General features: G+C 55.4%; 1 protein-coding gene across 1 annotated transcript; it reads right to left on the bottom strand.

Annotated features, from left to right (window-relative positions):
* Positions 1-19,548, bottom strand: GPR157 (G protein-coupled receptor 157). The gene is given in 5 exon segments (XM_067018104.1): positions 1-2,644; positions 2,646-2,731; positions 3,257-3,451; positions 6,778-6,991; positions 19,098-19,548. Coding segments are annotated over 5 exon segments (1,248 nt in total). The 5' UTR covers positions 19,481-19,548; the 3' UTR covers positions 1-2,274.
* Between the last annotated feature and the right edge of the window lie 14 nt (positions 19,549-19,562).

Here is a 19,562-nt window from a genome sequence, read left to right as displayed (position 1 = left end):
TACACAAAAGAAATATAGTTTATTTAACTTAAAATAGCAAGACTTTGGCCTTGACCCAGACGGTCAGGGTTTGCATTACAATTTTGCACGTGCACAAAAACCTCCCGCGATGCCGTTAGGCCGAGACGGGAAGCCTGCAAAAATGTTCTTTTCTTGCTGTGGACACAGGCACAGCTCTGTCTGCACCCTTAACCCCGGGCCAAATCATAATCTTTACTAAAAAACAAAAACAGACACAACTCTGAAGCGCAGAGAGGCAGAAAGTGGTTCGTAAACCTGAGGAAAAGACCAAGGCTCAGCAACTGCCTGAGAAGAGAGCGGCTGGGGGCTGAGACGCAGGCCCTGTTCAGGACGAGGTCACACAGCTGTGCCCGGGAGGTGAGGGTGGATAAACGTTAACCACACTGGCCGAGAGACAGAACCGACGGGCGCCCAGCCACGTGTGAAAGGAACGCACTTTTGTCTGGCTCTGATCCGAGGCAGGAGACCCTCCTGGGCTTCATGATGGTGCTGTTTGCAACGCTCCGGGCACCAGGACGAGCCCCTCCCCTGCCCGCACGGGTCCGCCACTCGCACTAACACGTTCACCCGTCTGCGGAGACGGGGTGGGGGGCAGACGGAGGGAAATGGAAATACTCAGCGGCGGCAACTCACAGGTGGAATGAGCACGTGAGGGAGGCCCGGGCACACGGAGATGCTCTTCCCTGAGCCCCGAATCCCTCCGCGGGTGTTTCCCGGCTGCAGCCGGTCTGGGGCAACCCAGGTGTCAGGCCTGTCCTTAGAGGCCATGCCCAGCGGGCATCGATGGTGCAACCCTCTGAGCCAAGGCCTCTGGGGCCCCCTTCAGAACAAGAGGTATTCGAGCATCATTCCCCCAGGGCCCATACACTAACTCAGCCGTGAGTCATCTTCTCTTCTGCAGCAAACAACTTCCTGAATTTCTGCTCCATTCTGGAAGCTAACGTGAGGCTCTTTACCAGCTAGGCACCCATGATGAGCTGTAACGTCTTTAGGGGAACCCCAGACTCCCCTCGCGTGGGCCACTTCTGTAAGGAGACCACCTTACTGACAAGTAGCTTTCTGTAGGGCAGCCCAGAGCTTTCTTTGAATCCTAAAGGGATGTTCACCTCTTGCTGATTTTCATAAAACCTTCTTTTAAAAAGGGAACCCCAAAGGAGCATTTTGGACCTAGTTCTGTAGAGGACTATTCCTTTCAGAGTCTCTTCCTGTTACAGATTTTGCTTTTGAGAGTAAAAGAGGAATCAACAGTAGGGTGTGGCTTTGGTTTTAATCCAGAACCCTCTTACAGGTTCAGAAAATCAGTTTTGCAGAGTTCTCATGGGACCCAAGGGAGGGGCACCTATCGGGTTAGTTATACTTTTCTTCCCCAAGGCCCTGCACCGTGACTGTTACACCTCCCATTCCTAGCCAGTGGCTTCTGTGACTGAACAGAGAAATTGCTTTCGGACCTAAGACGAAAGGGTTGGTGGAAGAATCATAGGTTATAGAGATACGGATGCTTCTTTTAAATCACCCCACGATGCATGCGTCACTCTCCCCAGCCAATCCCCCAAACCTTCACCTTCAGGGAGGACAGTATTTGGGTGCTCCCTAACCCTCTGGTCACCTTTCCTATAAAAAATTAACCTAGGAAGTGAATGAGCCAGATCCTTCCCCGACTCACCCGTTTCAGTCTTTACAAGAACAGACCCAAGTGACAGTGGGGCGTCTGGGGGGACTTCTGCAGTGGCCTCTTCCTGTCCTGTTCCAGCCCTTGCATTGAAGGAGGGACCTGCATTTTAATTTTAAGTGCCTGGGGGAGACAGGAGTCTGGATCCTGGCCTCTGCTTGAAACTCAAACACAATCCATGCGTCAAGGGCTGGCAGCCCACGGAGAGAATTCGGGAGGCCCCAGGGGACCAGCTGCCCTGTGCAGCTGTGTAGGGCTGTGATCATGCTGGTGACCGGTGCGGGGGGGGGGGGGGGGACCTCCTGGTTAAAGGTAACTGGCCCTTTCGTTGACCAGCAAAGCCATCCGAGAAAAGCCAGGCTCTCGGAGGAATCTCAACGCCCTGACAAACCAGGAGTCTGCTCCGTGATACCTCAGTTGGGGGCTACGTCGCTGGTACCCCCTGACATTTTCTTGAGGATGGGTGCCCAGTGTATATCTATCTCTTTGTGCTTTTCCCACCGGTGTGGGTCCCTCCAGCGGTAAACAGTGCCGTGTGGTCGTGAGGCCGATGACGCCGGGACCGCAAGGCCACCTGGCAGTGATCAGGCACCACGGGTTTCCCTGAATCTCAGTGCAGCCCTCATGCCCACGAATTCCCCTGCATGCAGATGAATGCCGTGCGAGGGGGACGTGCTTGAGGGTCGAGGAGGTAGACGAGCTGAGTTTGCACTGCTCCCCACGGGGCTCAAGAGCTCTGGCAGCCGAAGGCTTACAGCGCAGCCGATGTCCCGCTCCCTGCAGAGGGGACTCAGCGCCGCCGCCAGCCCCAGGTGGGCAGCACCCACGCCAGAGCTAGGAGGGGAGCAGCTCCGGTGCTTGGAAGTGCATCTGCGGCTTGCCCGCCACGGAGGGCGCAGAGGCCTTGGGGGGCCCACCGGGCTCTCGGCGGCAGCAGAAGGCCGAGGGCAGCAGGAGAGAGACGAGACGAGTCCGGACGGCGCGGGTGCAGAGCACGAACATGATGCAGTTGGCGCCCCCCTGAAAGGTGTTCCCGATCCCCTGGCAGGGAGAAAGGAAGAGGAGTGAGTGCCAGGGCCGGCGCGGGCCTGAGCAGCGCACGCAGGGAGGCCGGGAAGTGCTGGGGACCCGGCACCGGTCATCCACCCCTTGAGGCTGCTCTGCGGGGGACCCTGGCCACGTGGGCCTTGGGCTGAGCACCGGGCAGGCCTGAACTTGCAGGCGTGTCCCCGGGTCTTCCGGGCTGGGAAGGACTCAGGGTCAGTCAACTCTCCCGGGGCTACTCCTAGGCCACTGGACAGCAACTCAACACCCCCGGGCTGCCCCCGAGCCACACGACCTTCCACCTTCTCCCGTCAAGGCTCCCTGTGGGGCAGCGAGGAAGGCGAGGCGGGGCAGAGCCCCCGGCCGGCCTGCCTGCCGGGGACAGGGATCTGACCCTGCTGACCCCGCGGTCGGTGGGGCCGGGAGCCGCGAGGGCGGGGCGAGGGCGGGGCGGGGCGAGGGCGGGGCGAGGCGGGCCGGGGCGGGGCGGGGCGGGGCGGGGCGGGGGCGGGGCAGACCTACGTGCAGAACCACAAGCACCGGGGTCCGCACTGCCGGGGAGCCACAGAGGGTCAGGACGAACCGCACGGTGCTCCAGACCCGGAGGCAGACGAAGATGAGCGGAATGAGGACCAGCTTCTTATCGGCCGCGGAGGCGCGGCGCTGGAGCTGGTGCGCCCGGGACACGAGGGGCCGGTACTCGGAGAGCGCCTCATGCTGCGCGAGGAACACATAGAGCAGACGTGAGCGACGGGGGCCCTCGGGCCCTCCCGCCCCCTCCAGCCCCACCACAGGCTGCCCTCGCCCCGGGGGGGACGCGGAGGTCGGGAGCCGCGCAGTGCCTGAGGCCGGCAGCCCAGGTTCCCACCTCTGGCCCGTCTCCTCCATCCACTGTCTGCTCCACACCCCACGTGGGTGTCTGAGGCACGTCGGAAACTTCTCAGGTCCGAAACACGTGCCTGCTCTCGAACCCCAGCCTGCTGCATGCTTCCCCATCTCAGCTAACGGGAGCTCCGTCCTTCCAGCCGTCCAGGCCCCAAACTTGGGAGTGGCCTTTGGTCCCTCTCTCTGTGCGACAGCTCACGTCCGACCCATAGGCAAGCCCTGCAGGCCCTGCCTTCAAAACAGACCCAGACCTGGATGGCCACTGCCACTGCCACCAGCACGGTCCAAGCACCACCACCACTTCTCTGGGGAGTTGCCACTGCTTCTTCGCGGGTCTCCCTCCATCACCCTGACCACCTCACCCTGTCCCCACTGCAGTCTCACTCTCAACACAGAAGCAGCGTGGCTCGTTGAAAACCTAAGTCGGATCAAGCCAGTCTTCCACTCAAAGCTCTTGGTGTCTCCCCATTTCACGTGTTCCTTACGGTGTCCCCAACCCTAGTCTAGCTCTGACCTCATCCCTGCTATGTACCCCCTGTTTACTCTTCTCCAGACACACGGGCCTCCTAATGCTCCAAACATGCCAGGCACACCCCACCCCAGGGCCTTTGCACAGGCTGCTCCCTGCCCTCTACGTGGCTCACTCCCTCACCCTCTTCAAGACTTTGCTCCAGTGTCGCCTTCTGGATAAGGGCTAACCTGACAACCTATTTAAACTGCAAAGGCGTTTCCCCGGGTGGTCCTGTCCCCACCTCCAGCTCTTTATCCTTGTCTGCTTTTCATAGCTCTTATCATCCTCCTTCCTGGACGCCATTCACCCTCGTTTATCAGGCCCATCGCTCATGGTCATCCTCCTCCTCCAGAAGGCAAGCCCCCCCTGCCCCCCGGCCCTGCTGTGTCCCCCCACCCCGCCGGCCTGCCCCACAGCAGGGGCTCTGCCCGAAGCTGGGACAGGAAGAAAAGCTGAGCAGCCGCCAGCTTTGGTTTCCCCGCTCCTCGGAATGCCCTTCAGTGACAGGAAAGGCAGTTCCAGATCACAACCGAATTTGTAAAAATAGATGAAAAAAACACTGCTCTATAACAAAGAGGCGTTCTTGAGCCTGGTCCTCTGTGGGGGAAACTGAAGGTTCAGGTGAGAAGAGCCACACCCCTTGGCATCTCTGAGCACCCAAGCTGCTGCAGCTCACCTGCTCAGAGCACCTGCTTCCCCTCCCTTGGGGCCTTCAGCACCCAGAGAACGGCACCACCCACCCCCTCCAGGACCACAAGGGTGGGCGAGGGAGCCGGGCACTAGCCGGGTGCCAGCCAGGGCTGCTGGTCCGCTCTTTCTCAGGGCAAAGCTCGCCCAGTTCATTTATTTTTAGCTCTCCCTCCTAGCGAGAGGCAGGGAACGACCCGCACATTCTCACCTCCCTGCTCACTAGTATTCCTTTTCTCTGGAAACACCCACAGAGTTGTAGGAGAGGACCATTCTCACGGGGTGGTCAGCCTCACAGGCAGGGCCCCAGGCTTCCTGCTGCTGCTACAGGAAGGGCAGGAAGGAAGACGGACACACGAGGGACTCCCCTGGCGGTCCAGTGGTTAAGAGTCTGGGCAGGAGGGAGAGCTGGCGGTGCCACTTTAAAATCTGGTGGTTGGGGGACTTCCCTGGCCGTCCAGTGGCTAGGACTCTGTGCTTCCACTGCGGGGGGCACGGGTTGGTTCCCTGGTCAGGGAGCTAAGATCCCGCGTGCCCCGCAGCATGGCCAAAAAAAAAAAACCACACACGAGGAGGGCATGGGGAGGTCCTGGGCAGAGCCTGGTGGGGGTCCTGGGAGCTTTCATCGGGGAGCCCGGAACCTTCCCAGGGCAACGGGAGGTGAGAAGGGCAACCCCGGCCCAGGCAGGAGACCGACTAAAAAACCCCAAGTAGACAAAGAGGATCTCAGACCCATCGGTAAGCCCTGCCAGCATCTCTGTCAACGACTCCAAGCTGAGCCAGAAGAGGGCGGCAGGGAGGGGTGAGAATCAGGTACACTTTGGAGTAAAAAGAGAACCCAAAGTGTACATCCCACATACAGGGTGGTGATCAGGTGTCAGACAGCTGCTAGGAGCGCCCTACACACTTGGAAATGACCGTTGAGCCAGCAGCACACCCGAAAGTCAAAAGTTGGGGACCTTCTTGCCTACAATTACAGCCTTGAAAACTCAGAGCAAAAAAGAAACACAGGCACCACACCAGCAGAATGTGCCTGGAAGTCTATCCCCAGAGCTTTCACGATGTTTCTGCTCCAGCACCGTTTCATCTTCCATCGTAAGTACACTTCTGCCTCCTCCTGGGAGGGCAGGATCCATGCCTGAGTTCTCGTTAGCATTCCCACCGACACACAGAGCTTTTGCGCATAGTAGATGCTCAATAAAAACGCACTGAATGAATGGTTGAGCGGACCAACGGGTGGGCTAATCTGAGGCTTTTTGGGGTAGCAGTTTGCTTGTGGTTAGGAGAAAGCCCATACTTTACATGTGCGGAACCGGTAGTCCAGGGCAAGGAGCAATTTGGCCAGATTATCGGAGGGAAACCATTCTCTCCTAGAATTTCTGGCCATAAGTCTAGGAGACTTCAGAGCAGCCCAGCCTATTATTGACTTATGAATTCCTGAGAGCCTGAAAAGTCTACCACTTATAGTATTTTAATCAGCAAGGAGAAAGAAGTGAGTTATTCGTATCGCGGACTGTGGAAGTGCACGCCACTTCAATTCTTACTTGGCTCCTGCTCATCTTGCATCCAAATTCCTCTCCAGGTTAAGCGACCGTGGCGACCTGCCCACGAGGGGGCAGTAGAGAGCCGCGGCCCAGAGCACAGGCTGCGCCCGCAGCCTCCTTGGTTTCACAGCAGCTCAGAGCTGGGCGAGTCTGGGGAGCCCCTTAACTTCGGCGAGCCCCCGTTTCCTCATCCACAAACGGAGGATAACAGGACCCGCTCCCGACAGGGCTGCATCATTAGCAAACCAGACAACCCACGATGCTTATTAATTCAGCGCACGTCACGGTGCCTGAGGCACAGCCAACCCTCCGTCAGTCTGGTCGGTCACCAGTCCCGTCCCCTCCGGCAGCCAACCCCTTTGCCGGGACACAGTGGCCACACAGAGCTCCGGGCCGGGGCCCCGTGGGGCACCTACCGCTCTGTTGATGTGCTTCCGGATGAGGAGGTAGAGCACAGGCAGCGTGACGTAGGCGAGCATCTCCCACGCCTTCCCGGTCAGCAGCATCCACAGCACGCGGTCCTCCGCCTCCAGGTCGATCCAGCACCAGCCCACGGACACGTCCGAGGCGTCGTAGCCGATCTTCTTTAGAGTGACAGCCGCCACGGTGATGACCAGCGGAACCCCCCAGCTGAGGAATAAGGAGCAAACGGGAGGCGGTGGGGTCAGACCCGCTCCCGGCAAAGCCAGCGAGGGCCAAGGGACCGGGACGCCGTGTAGGCAAGAAGGACGGTGCTCTCCAAGCACGCGGCAGACAGTGTCCCTGGAGAAAGGAGGGGCGGGAGTCCTCAAATCCCCCAACCCAGCCCTGCTCTGCCCAAGCCCTGCCAAGCCCGGGATGCCCTGGCCTCCCACCTGCACGAACCCTCCCAAGCCCTTGGAGGCCGGGTTCTATTTCAGAATCGCCAGGCTCCTCGCAGGTTGGTGCTGGGATGCTGGGGCATCGGGACGGCCGGCTCCCTCCCGCACCGAGGGGCCTGTGCACTGGCCCGCAAACACCAGCCCACGTGGACAAGCCTCATCCACACACCCCGCCAAGAGTCAGGCCCCTTGGCCAGCCTGGGCCCAGGGGTGCACACACTGGTGGCTTGGGGTTGTCTGGGTCCCGTGCACCCACAGCAGGAACTAGAAGAGGGGCCCTGGGCTCTGGGCGGACACATCTCCTCGGTCCTGAGCCCTCCTTGCTCTACGGGAAGGGGCGGGCAAGGGTCCAAGGGGGCCCACTAAAGCACAAAGCCTGGGGCGGGGGCCCCCTCTCAGTGCAGTGCTGGGCTGACTTTTCTCGAGTTTACTGCAATGGCAACACAGCTGGAATTAGGGCTGAGCCCCAAGGCCCCTCCCCAGTGGTCCCCGCACGAGTCTCCTCGCCAAACCTTTTAAATCAGCCAGCGGGACACACAGAAGCTGTGTGGCGGCCCGGCAGGGTCGGTAAGAGCTTGGACTGCGATGCTGCAGGCTGGGTCCGAGTCTCGGCCCTGCCCCACGAGGCTGCAACACATCCGTGTTTTTCTCCACAAAGTGGGGATGATCACGGTGCCTGGAGCAGAGCATCGCTGTTGGCTGTCACAAGAATAAACTCATCTGTGTTACATCCAGCACGCGGGACAGGGTAAGCGTGTCCGCATTTGCGACCAATGTTGTCAGTGAGGCTTGTCCCCAGGTCCCAGGATCCGGGCCTGCGGTGTAGCCACCAGGGATGCATGAGGCCTGTGCGGTCTCTGCCCCCAGGAGGACACACGGGCCTACGTGGTAGGTCAGCCACCCAGAGAACAAGCAGTAAGTAAATAAGACAGTGTCATCAGGAAAACGTTTAGTTCAGAAACTGGTTCTGTCTTGAGGGTTCTGTGTAAGGAATATGGCTCTTTCTGAAAGAAGGTCATAGAACAATGATGAGGCCACAGTTACACTTAGTCTGGTACCAAAACGAGGCTAGAAGGGCTGTGATTTTATAAGGTTCTCCAAATGCCGCAGGGCTGGGGACGAGGCAGGGCAGGGATGGCGAGGAAAGGGAGAAAGTCTGCTTCCTGGGCCCAGGAAAGGCTTGGTACCTCCTCCCCTCACCGGCCTCTGCAGGAGGGACCAGAGCCTGGGGCGGGTCACTGGGTGCCACCCTCAGCTCTGCTGCTCCGACAGCCCAGCAGAGACAGAAGCAGCACATCCTCTTTGAAGTCACAAGAGCACGGAAGGGGCCGAAACCCCATAGAAAGTAAAGGGTGGTGGGGACTTGCCTGGTGGCGCAGGGGTTAGGAATCCACCTGCCAATGCAGGGGACACGGGTTTGAGCCCTGGTCCGAGAAGATCCCACCTGCCGCGGAGCAACTAAGCCTGTGCGCCACAACTACTGAGCCTGTGCTCTACAGCCCACGAGCCACAACTACGGAGCCCGCGAGCCACAACTACTGAGCCTGGGCTCTAGAGCCCGCGCACAACTACTGAGCCTGCGCTCTAGAGCCCGCAAGCCACACCTACTGAGCCCATGTGCCGCAACTACTGGAGCCCCCGTGCCTAGAGCCTGGTGCTCTGCAACAAGAGAAACCACTGCAATGAGAAGCCCGCGCACTGCAACGAAGAGTAGCCCCCGCTCACTGCAACTAGAGAAAGCCCGCACACAGCAAAGAAGACCCAATGCAGCCGAAGATAAATACATAAAATAAATAAATTTACTTAAAAAAAAAAGGATTATGAGAAAGGTACCAAGTTACACTTCAAATGGATGGAATGTGTCTATTTTAAATGTTTGTGCTATGCAAAGTTATTGATCTGGTGAGTTAATATATATTAGCGTCAGACCAAAGGGTTACCATTTAAAAACTCACGCCATCCTGGGATTTTAGGACAACTCATGTCAGCTATGAGCTCCATGAGGTGAGGGCCATGTGGGTTCACTGCTCTATATCGGCATCTACACCAGTGCCTGGCACATGATAGGGGCAAAACTAGGACCTGCTGAATGAATGAATGAACGAATGAATCAACTGAATGAATGAGTGAATGAATGAAGTTTGAACCAAGTGACTGAGACAGCTTTTCCCAATTTACTCTTTAAATATTCACTGCAAGGACATTACTGGAAGGAGGTGAAAGGCTTTTAAAGGGCTGAACCGGAAATCCTGAAGTTAGAGATGGGAGAGCAGTGCTTAGGGACCAACACCGAGCAGGACTGGAGCCGAGGATTCCCGCCCCAGCGGCGGCAGGAACGGAGAGCACAGGCTTGGCGGGAGGAAGCAGCTTCTTTCCCCCCTCGGCATCCCTACGGCCCCTGGGGACCACAGGGCGCCAGCCCCACATTTTACAACTTTAGGTTTGTTGTACAAAAGCTACCCAGTGATGTATTTCCTCTGTGTTACTGGGGTGTGCCTGGAGCTGAATCTGTGATGGAAAAGAGCCAGAGGGAAGACCAAATAGACGGCTTTGAAAGGGCTGAGCGTGTGGGTTGATCAATCAGAGCTGCTGTTTGAACTCAAGCACAGACAGCAGCTCTGCTGAGGCCAGAAGCTGCCTGGGGAGGTACCTGAGTGGAGGTGGAAGAAAAGGTGACCTCGGAGAGAGCAGTGCGAATGGAGTGAGAGGACGGTCTAATACCCGCCCAGCAGGCTCCGCCAGACGCGTAATTTACAGGTGCAGACAACGGTGTGCTGGTGATGTTTTAACATCAGAAAGACATCTGCGCACACGTGTGTGCGTGTATGTTTGTGTGTGTACATGCACAAACATAAACTCATTATGAATTTTACTGATATAAAGGAGGTGGGGCACACAATTGGTAAATAGTAATAAAATACAGAATACTCCTTACGGCACATTCCGCGCAGCCGATGGATTCTCACAGGAGGCTTCTGCTGCGTTTTGCAGAAACTCTGCTATCTGCAGCCAAGCTGTGGTCGCAGTCAGCCAATGGCAGTAGTTCCGTGATGAGAAGGTGGCTGGTGTTTTCATTTTCCTTAATGACTAAGATGGAAGTGAAATGAGGAAGACCTGGGCGACCAGACAAGAGCTGGGACTTCACTGGGTCGACCTGACATGAGCGACCTCTCTGTGGATCAGGTAATACTTTTCCAACACTGGAAGAATGCTTCTTCTTTTTTCCTGCTCTGGGACATGGCCCCTTCTCATCACCTCCCCCTGAAATATGCGGCTTCCCACCTGCCCTGACGTGGCTGCCGCCAGGGCTTAAGTACAGAGACAAGAAACACTTTTTTTTGTTTGTTTTTTGCGGTACGCGGGCCTCTCCCGTTGCGGAGCGCAGGCTCAGCCGCTCCGTGGCATGTGGGATCTTCCCGGACCGGGGCACGAACCCGTGTCCCCTGCATCGGCAGGCGGACTCTCAACCACTGCGCCGCCACCAGGGAAGCCCAAGAGACACTTTTGCATTTAACCTTGACTACTAACATTTTCTCTATCACTTTCTTAAATCTAGAACAGGGGTCCAGCAAACTAGAGCCCTCAGGCCAAATCCTGCCCAGTGTGTTTTTTATTTACTTATTTTATTTTTTAAATTGGAGTATAGTTGATTTAAAACGTTGTGTTAGTTTCACGTGTACAGCAAAGTGAATCAGTTATACATATACATATATCTACTCTTTTTTAGGTTCTTTTCCCATATAGGTCATTACCAAGTATTGAGTAGAGCTCCCTGTGCTCTACAGTGGGTTCTTATTAGTTATCTGTCTTATATACAGTCATGCATATGTGCCTATCCCAAGCTCCCGATTCAGTCTGTTTTTTAAAATAAAGTTTTACTGTATACAGCCACACTCACTGGTTATATATCATCCATGGCTACTTCCAAGCTACCAGAGCTGAGCTGGTCCTGTACAGGAAAAGTTTGCTGACATCTGCTCTACAAATCAACAAAAGTATAATTAGGGGACTTCCCTGGTGGCGCAGTGGTTAAGAATCCGCCTGCCAATGCAGGGGACACGGGTTTGAGCCCTGGTCCGGGAAGATCCCACATGCCGCAGAGCAACTAAGCCCGTGTGCCACAGCTACCGAGCCCGTGCTCTAGAGCTCACGAGCCACAACTACTGAAGCCCGCGCGCCTAGAGCCCGTGCTTCACAACAAGAGAAGCCACCACAATGAGAAGCCCACGCGCCACAACGAAGAATAGCCCCCGCTCACCGCAGCTAGAGAAAGCCCGCGCGCAGCAACGAAGACCCAACGCGGCCAAAAATAAATCAATAAATAAAATAAATTTTTAAAAAAGTATAATTCGGACCTAAGGAGTTTTGAGTATGTTACTTTTGTTTTTAATGCAATTTATTTAATTGTAAGTTTATATAATTTAATTTTAAATGATGTTCTATCTAACAATCAGCCCACAAAATGCCCTGAAATTTAACAATCGGGTCCTGCAAGCCGGCTCCAGGCCACCACTGGACAGAGGATGAAAAGGATAGGGGGCTGAAGCTGCCCTGCCCCAGGCTCTCACCTATAGAGCCAGGAGAAAATCTGCTTGGCGACCTCAATAAGCCAAGCCGTTCTCTGGCCACGTGGCCACCCTGAGTTGTAGGTGGTGTCCAACTCTGGGAGGAACTGTACAGAGACATGTGTGACCTAATTCTCACTTTCCAGAAATGTCTACTGCTAATTTCTGACATGTACCACCTAACAGTTTTTTATCCCTCCACGAAAAAGCAGCCATCAATCAAAAAAACAAACAAAATCAGAACAAGTAAGATACGGCCTAACAACAGCACATGCGAAACAGACCAAGGGCTGTAGCTGACTGGGACCCAGAAGGTGTGTGGTCCGAGGGGCTGCCCTGATGCCCAGACGTGGGTGATGGAGAACGGCCAGCAAGCTGTCCTGCCTCCGTGTGGACACCTGGGACCCACATTCTAAACCTGAGACTGTGAAGCTGGCGCCAGAGCGGGCGTGTGAGGACGTGCCGGGCCTGGAGCTGGGCCTCCAGTATCAGAAGACTCTTGGCGACGTCCCGCTAGCAGAGCAGACTCAGGCGGCCGAAGGAAAGGGCAGGCATCCTGCTCGGGCCCCAGGTCAAGGGCTAAACTGGCAGCGTCCCCCATCAAGGGAAGGAAGCCACGTGACCACGTGCAGGGGCTGCCAGGAAAGGCACCGAGGGGGGACATGGTTAAAGCAGGTGACCGTGGGGCTTAGGGGAGGGAGGGGTAAACTGACAAACGACCTGCAGACTGGTCATGAGCTTGGCTTTTGGAACTCGACACGCACTTCGTTCTTCAGTCGCCCCGTGAGAAGCTGAAGCACCGCGGGATCGGGCGGTGGGTGAGCAGGCCGCGTCCCACACCTGGATTCCGTGGCATTTGTCAGACGACCACGAGAGGCGGCCGGCGCCCACGAGAGCAAGGCTCTGGGTTTCCTTCAGAGTCTCCAGTCTGCACAGCTGGGGATCTTCTGAAACCACCTGTCCCACCGGTCAGGGAGGGGGACATCTGTGGTGACAGAGCCGCTTTCACAGTCCCCCTCCGCACCAAGGGCTCAAGGTCTGCTCAACCCGCCGTTGGATTCCCGCACTCCCCCCTCCCCCCAAACCTCCCCCCCTCCCTACAGATCGCTGGTGCGGGGCGGCACCTGATGGGAAGGCCACAAGAGGGTCTTCTCCCCCAAACAGCAGAGCCTGGTCCATGTGCCTGGGGCCTATGGAAGGCCTTGAATGTGACCATGACCCCAAGATGCTCTGAGAACCAAACCAACCGGCAACCATGTGCCAGTTTCGAAAGCTCTTGGGAGCAGGACAGAGCCGGGCCCGGAAGGATGCAGTTGCAGGGGGCACAGCCTGGTGAAAGGCATCCAGGCCCGAGGAGGCCGCCTGGAGGTTTCTGCCCCAACAATGGGCTCTTATTGTCAAGAGGGGGGCAGGGGGCAGGACGTGGGAGTTCAGGCTGTCAGCCACCGGCCAGGCCACCACGGGCTCGGTCTCTCGGTAGCCCTGGCCGCGGAGGTGGGGAAAGGTGTCCAAGGGAACTTCTAAACACTCAGCCCCTGGCACGGGCCTCTGCGGCCCTGGTTCTGTGGGTGCCCAGGGGCACTCGGCAGTGCTCAGGGGCGCCTTCCTGCCCACCTGGGCCTGGGGTAGACTCTGGTGCCGCAGCGGGTGTCCCACGGACACGCGAAGGCAGCGCAGAGACCTCACTGCAGCAGGGCCCTCGGCAAACAAAGCCGGTTTAGCTCTTGTCATTTTGGGGAGCACTGTATGACGTGGGGTGCTGTTCACGCAGCCACTGGGTTCCCCCCCCCCCATTCAGACTCTGCCCACTTGGGGCCTTGTCACTGGGTCCCCGCTGTGAGTGAGCCGGTGTCTGATTAGACAGCTCACAGGCTCTCCCCTTCGGGGCCCACGGGTCCCCTTTTCTCTGCGCTGGAACTTCCCAACCCCCAGAGCAGGGGTTTTCACGGTGAACTCGGGATGCCATAGACTTCTCTCTTCCTCCAGAGCCTCCGGCAAATGCCAGAGGGGGGGGGGGCACGTGGGCCGGGGGTCATGCGCACACCTATCCCCGCTTCAGTGGAGCCAGAAGAAACCCAAAGGCTGCTCGAGGCTGCCAGCTCGGCCTGGGCTCCACTGCTGACGCGGCGAGACGAGGCGCCCCAGCCTGACCTCCCCCCGACAATCACAGGACACATCTGGCCCAGCGGTGAGGGGAGAGTCCATGACCCTGCCGTACTGATTCAGAAGGAGCCCACCGCCTTGCAGGGGAAGAGGGGCTGAAGACTGCTTTTGATAGGCAGGTCACCTTCTGCAGGGGGACAGAGATGGTTTCCTGCTGATCTTATCTGAAGGGAGACGACCCCGCCCAGAGCCACTGCAGGCTAAGCTGCCCAGCCCTTTCTTAGGTGAGAACTTCGAACACTCGGTCACGGATGCTTATCCACATGCATGTAAAATATGGGCACAGACTTAGAAAACAAACTTGTGGTTACCAAAGGCGAAAGGGGAGTGGACAAATTAGGAGTTTAGGATTAACATAAACACACACACCACATAAAAGAGATAAACAACAAGGACCTACTGTACAGCACAGGGAACTATACTCAATATTTTGGAATAATCTATAAGGGAAAAGAATCTGGAAAACAATATAAATATATAACGGAATCACTGTGTTGTTCACCTGGAACCGACACGGCACATTGTAAATCAACTATATGTCAGCCCATCAATAAAATATGTGGTGTCGGTACCATGCCGCCTCCACAGCTAAGACACAATAAAAAGGGACTTGTCACAGGGCTTTCCCTGAACACAGAATAGTCTCACACTTTAGAAATGCGGTGGGGCTTCCCTGGTGGCGCAGCGGTTGAGAGTCCGCCTGCCGATGCAGGGGACGTGGGTTCGTGCCCCGGTCCGGGAGGATCCCACGTGCCGCGGAGTGGCTGGGCCCGTGAGCTATGGCCGCTGAGCCTGCGCGTCCGGAGCCTGTGCCCCGCAACGGGAGAGGCCACAACGGTGAGAGGCCCGCGTACCGGGAAAAAATAAATAAATAAAAAATGCGGCAACATCCAGAAGAGTCACCTCAGAATGCTGTCAGAATCAGGGGATGTGAAACCCTTGGGTGAGACTTTGAGAAGTTCCAGGAGGTTTATCTCAACAAGATCCTTATTCATTACAAAAGGAAAAAGAGTAACTGTGGTACAGAACTGGCAGATATCACCTTGACCAAGCGATCAAAGCGAACATCACCCAGACGGAACAAATCAACGTCGCCAGCCACCACCGGGTAGGGAGCGAGAACAGGTTTCTGTGAGATTCCAGCCCAAGGTGCAGATCCTGAATCCCCTCCCGAGGAAGCATCAGGCAACCCACGTGAGGGGGGACATCCTACACAATAACGGGCCTGCACCCTTCAAAAAGACCAGTCGTGAAACACCAAGGAAGGCAGAAACACTGCTCCCGATTGAAGGAGGATAAAGAGACATGAAAACAAAGTCCCTTTGCTATCGGTGACCTTATTAGACAACTGGCAAAACCTCAACAGATCCACAATCAGATTTTTTTTTTTACCAGACACACACACATTTTTTTTTCTTTTTAGTTGCTTTGCCTTGTTCCTTCTTCACATGACACAATCAGATATTGGCACTGCTCCACGTTACTCTCTGTTTTGGGGAGGTGTACGTGGTCACGCAAGACACTGTCCTTGCCTTTTGGAAATAAATGCACACTGAAGGATTTAGGAGTTGGGGGCATCAGGTCTGTAACTTACTTTTTTTTTTTTTTAATTTTATTTTTGGCTGTGTTGGGTCTTCACTGCTGCACACGGGCTTTCTCTAGTTGTGGCGAGCAGGGGCTACTCTTTGTTGCGGTGCCCGGGCTTCTCATTGCGGTGGCTTCTCTTGTTGCGGAGCACAGGCTCTAGGCGTGCGAGCTTCAGGAGTTGCAGCACATGGGCTCAGTAGTTGTGGCGCACGGACTTAGTTGCTCCCCAGAGCAGGGATCGAACCGCGTCTCCTACATTGGCAGGTGGTTTCTTAACCACTGCACCACCAGGGAAGTCCCTGTAACTTACTCTTACATGGTTTCAGAAAAATAATAATTGGAGAGGATAAATAAAGCTAACATGGTAAAGTGTTAATAATGGGGGAAATCTGGAAAGTTAAAAATAAACGATTGTCGAATTATCTCTCAGTTTAAAAAATTATCATCAAGACCAAGAGACAAGATGGAACCCTAAAAGGGGCACTGACCTTGAAGTTCTAACCCTGAGCCTCCTGCTAACAGCTCTGTGGCCTTGGGAAAGTCTCATTAGCTGCGGCTGGAGGGTGATCATCTCTGGGTGAGTCCCCTGGGTTATGGAGGATCAAAGCGGGATCCTTGCAAGACCTCAGAAGCTTGATGTAGCTTGTGATGACAGGCAATCTCTCAGAGGATAAAGTCTAAGCTGCCCTCCTTCCCCAATGAGATAAAGTCTTTCTGTAAAGGAAACTATGTCAGGCATTATGATGGGGTCCCAGGGGCCACGCAGGCGCTTTGTGCGAACTTGCCTATGACCCTCTCCAGCCTCCTGCGGTGCATGGCTGCATTTAGTTTTATAGATGGCTTTTCCCACTTAACGCTGTATCATACCGTTTAAAAAATATATGACTTACAGAGTTCATGGCCAGTATTTAATGGCAGCATAACACTTCTGGGTGGGGTGCAGTCTATAACTTACTGATCCCCGATTTTTTGAACATTTAGGTTGCTTTCAAATTCTCATCACTGTTCTGGCTAACACTGCCACACAAACTCCTTTGTACATCCAACTTTGCATGTAATTTGGTTTATCTCCCTAGACTAGATGCCTACAAATAGGATTGCTGGGATCCAGGGGTATGAACCAAATATTTTCTACATGGATTATTTCAACTTACATGGCCAATAATAATGTAGGAAAACACAAGTTTCATCTGCATTTATCACATTAGTATCCTGCCTTACTATTTTTTTCCCTCTAATTTAATGATAAAATGGTACCTCATTCTTGTATTGTTTTGAGTATTCATGCTTTTACTATTTCGTCAGAATGCCCTTTGTCCGTTTCTCAAGATATTTGTCAGTTTAAAAAAAAAAATCAACTCATAAGCATAGAGAGAGCAACCTTTTGTGTTGTCATATTTTAAAATATTTTCCGGGGGGCTTCCCTGGTGGTCCAGTGGTTAAGAATCCGCCTTCCAATGCAGGGGATGCGGGTTTGATCCCTGGTCAGGGAACTAAGATCCCACATGCCGCGGGGCAACTAAGCCCGCGCGCCACAACTACTGAGCCCGCGCACCACTAGAGAGCCTGCGTACCACAGCGAAGACCCGACACAGCCAAAAATAAATAAATATTTAAAAATAAATAAATAAAAACAAAATATTTTCCAAGACTGTAAGGTTTGAAGAAGAGGACTGATTTGCAGTCATTTGAAATGGTTCGCGAGTAGGTGTCTGGGCAGCCGGAGTCTGAAGGTGAGATTTCCCACGCCAACAGGTCCTTCAGCAGCAACAAACTAATCCTCCAAAGAAAGACACTGAAGAGTCCTTAGCAATACAGTCTGGGAGGATCTAGGTCAATACATGAACCTGTTGGACAGGTCTTACCAAGTCTCACACCAGCAACATGAGTGCTGACTTCTGACAGGGAATGCACTGTCAAAGTCCCTTTCTAGCTTGGATACAAGTAATTTTCTTTCTTTCTTCTTCTTTCTTTTCTTTTAAGAAGCAGGTAGATCACATTCAACAGACAAGAGGAACAATTCGCTTCCTTTTCATGGCCAGAGAAGGACATAGATGGGCTTTCTTAGGAGGCCTTCCCTAAACATCACAGAAAACATCCCTAGAGGTGAAAAGAAAGGTTTCTTAGGAAATGTCTTTTCTATAGGAGCTGCACCAGGTTCTCTTTATCACTTGAAAAATACGTTGCATTCAGTATTTTTCAAAAGAGGGGGAAAAAGATAAGAGAATCTTGCAAAGAAAGTCTTGGGCTCCTTTTCAAGTACACGTGAGCTCCACGCTGCCCACAGCCAACCAGGCTGCCAAGGACGGGGTCTCCGAAATGGTTGGTGGGATCGGGTTGGATGCGGGAGTGGGGGAGGCAGCCCCGCTCTCTGTGGGTCTCTGCAGCACCTGAGGCATGTCTGAATGGCTCGCTACAAACATTTTGACTTGAACAGCTGAGAAGCAGGCCGTTGAGTTTCCCAGGGACCAGCTGGCCTCCATCCAACAGCTCTGAGACCTAGAGGTCAAGTGACTATTGCAGGCTTGTGATCTCACTGTTGTGACACCCAGGTGACCTGCCTCTACCAAAATGCTGACTATTTTCAGTCCCTTGGAAAGAACTCAAGTATTTAACAGAGAGGACCTATAATTAGGGCAGCATTTGGTACTCTTATCTGGAGGAAGGAGAAGAGGAAAGAAGCTCTATAAAATTCCTGCCTTGGGTTCACCAGAGGACACCACCAGATGCGTGAATCTTGAAGTTACACCAGGAAGGGGCCAACCTCCTATAGATGAGGGTTACTTGGATGAGACCCTTCAATGCCAGGGCAGGACAAGGCCTTGGTTTTCTCTACTCTCAGAGACTCCAAGCCGCCGGCTGCCCTCTTCCAGACCAGCCTCTGCCTCTGACCTCAATTTCAGAGCTGCTGAACTCTGGAAAGAAAGTAAGATTATCTAGAACAGAGATAACAAGAGATTGGGGCCTGAGGTTTAGAGATGAGCAAAGATAAAATAAACAAGACTGTCCTTCCTAAATTCTACAGCTGAAGCGCTGCATCTGGCAGAGGGCTGGGTGGAGGGCAGCCTGAGAGCGGCCGAATGCACCACACCACACTCATCTCCCAGCCTGACCGGGTGCTTCTCCTCAACCCCACGGTCAGCAGAGATGGCAGCAACGCACTGAAGCAGGAGGCCAAGGGCCCAGAGCGGCCTCGCTGGCTCTCCAGGTGCTTCCAAGTTACCAGGGCCAGGCTCTGAGGGTGAGCTCTGGCCCACCCCCCCCAACCCTCCAGGGCCTACGCTGAGGCGCCCGCCTCACTGGGAGGCTAGGGCTGGGGCCGCATCAAAGGGGCGCCCCCTGCGGCGATCTTCAGGACACATTCATCTCCCAGGCAAGCCTAGCATCCTTCTGCTGGCCCAGGGCTGTCCCGGGACAGGAGCAGACACTGCCCGCTGGGCGCCTGGCCAGGGGTCCAATCAAGACGCAGGGCCCAGAGGGTGGCGAGGGCCACAGGGGCAGCAGACAGGATCCAGGCAGGGGTCACTGGACCCGAGCGAAAGCAGCGTCACCGCCACCCACCTGACGACGTGGAAAGCCCAAAGCAGGCGGCCGTCTCCGGGGCCGCGCGAGGTGCGGACGATGCTAAGATACAGGTAGAGGGCGATGGCCACCGTCCAGAAGAAGGAGCTGGTGTTGGCGAAGGTGGAGAGCGCGCCCTGCAGCACGCAGTCCCACGAGGGGCCCTCGAAGTCCTGCAGCACCCCGTAGAAGTAGGAGGCGGCCGAGAGCAGGTCGGCCAGCGACAGGAAGAGCAGCAGGCGCCGCGCCCGGCTGCGCAGGTCAGGCCACAGGGCGTGCGTGGCCACCAGCAGGCCCGAGCCTAGCGCGGAGAGCGCGCACGATAGCAGCACCACTGCGCGCTCCGACGGCACCAGCTCTGTGGGGGGCGCGGGAGGTGGCATGGTCAGGAGCGGAGGGGGCCGGGGCCGGGGCCGGGGCCGGGTCGCCGCGTGCGGCGGCCTCCGCCGCCGCCGCTGCCGCCGC

This window comes from Kogia breviceps, chromosome 1, assembly GCF_026419965.1.
Source record: "Kogia breviceps isolate mKogBre1 chromosome 1, mKogBre1 haplotype 1, whole genome shotgun sequence".
In the NCBI taxonomy this organism is placed as follows: Eukaryota; Metazoa; Chordata; class Mammalia; order Artiodactyla; family Physeteridae; genus Kogia; species Kogia breviceps.
The sequence above is the reverse complement of the archived record's forward strand: the minus strand, read 5'-3'. Positions and strand labels throughout refer to the sequence as shown.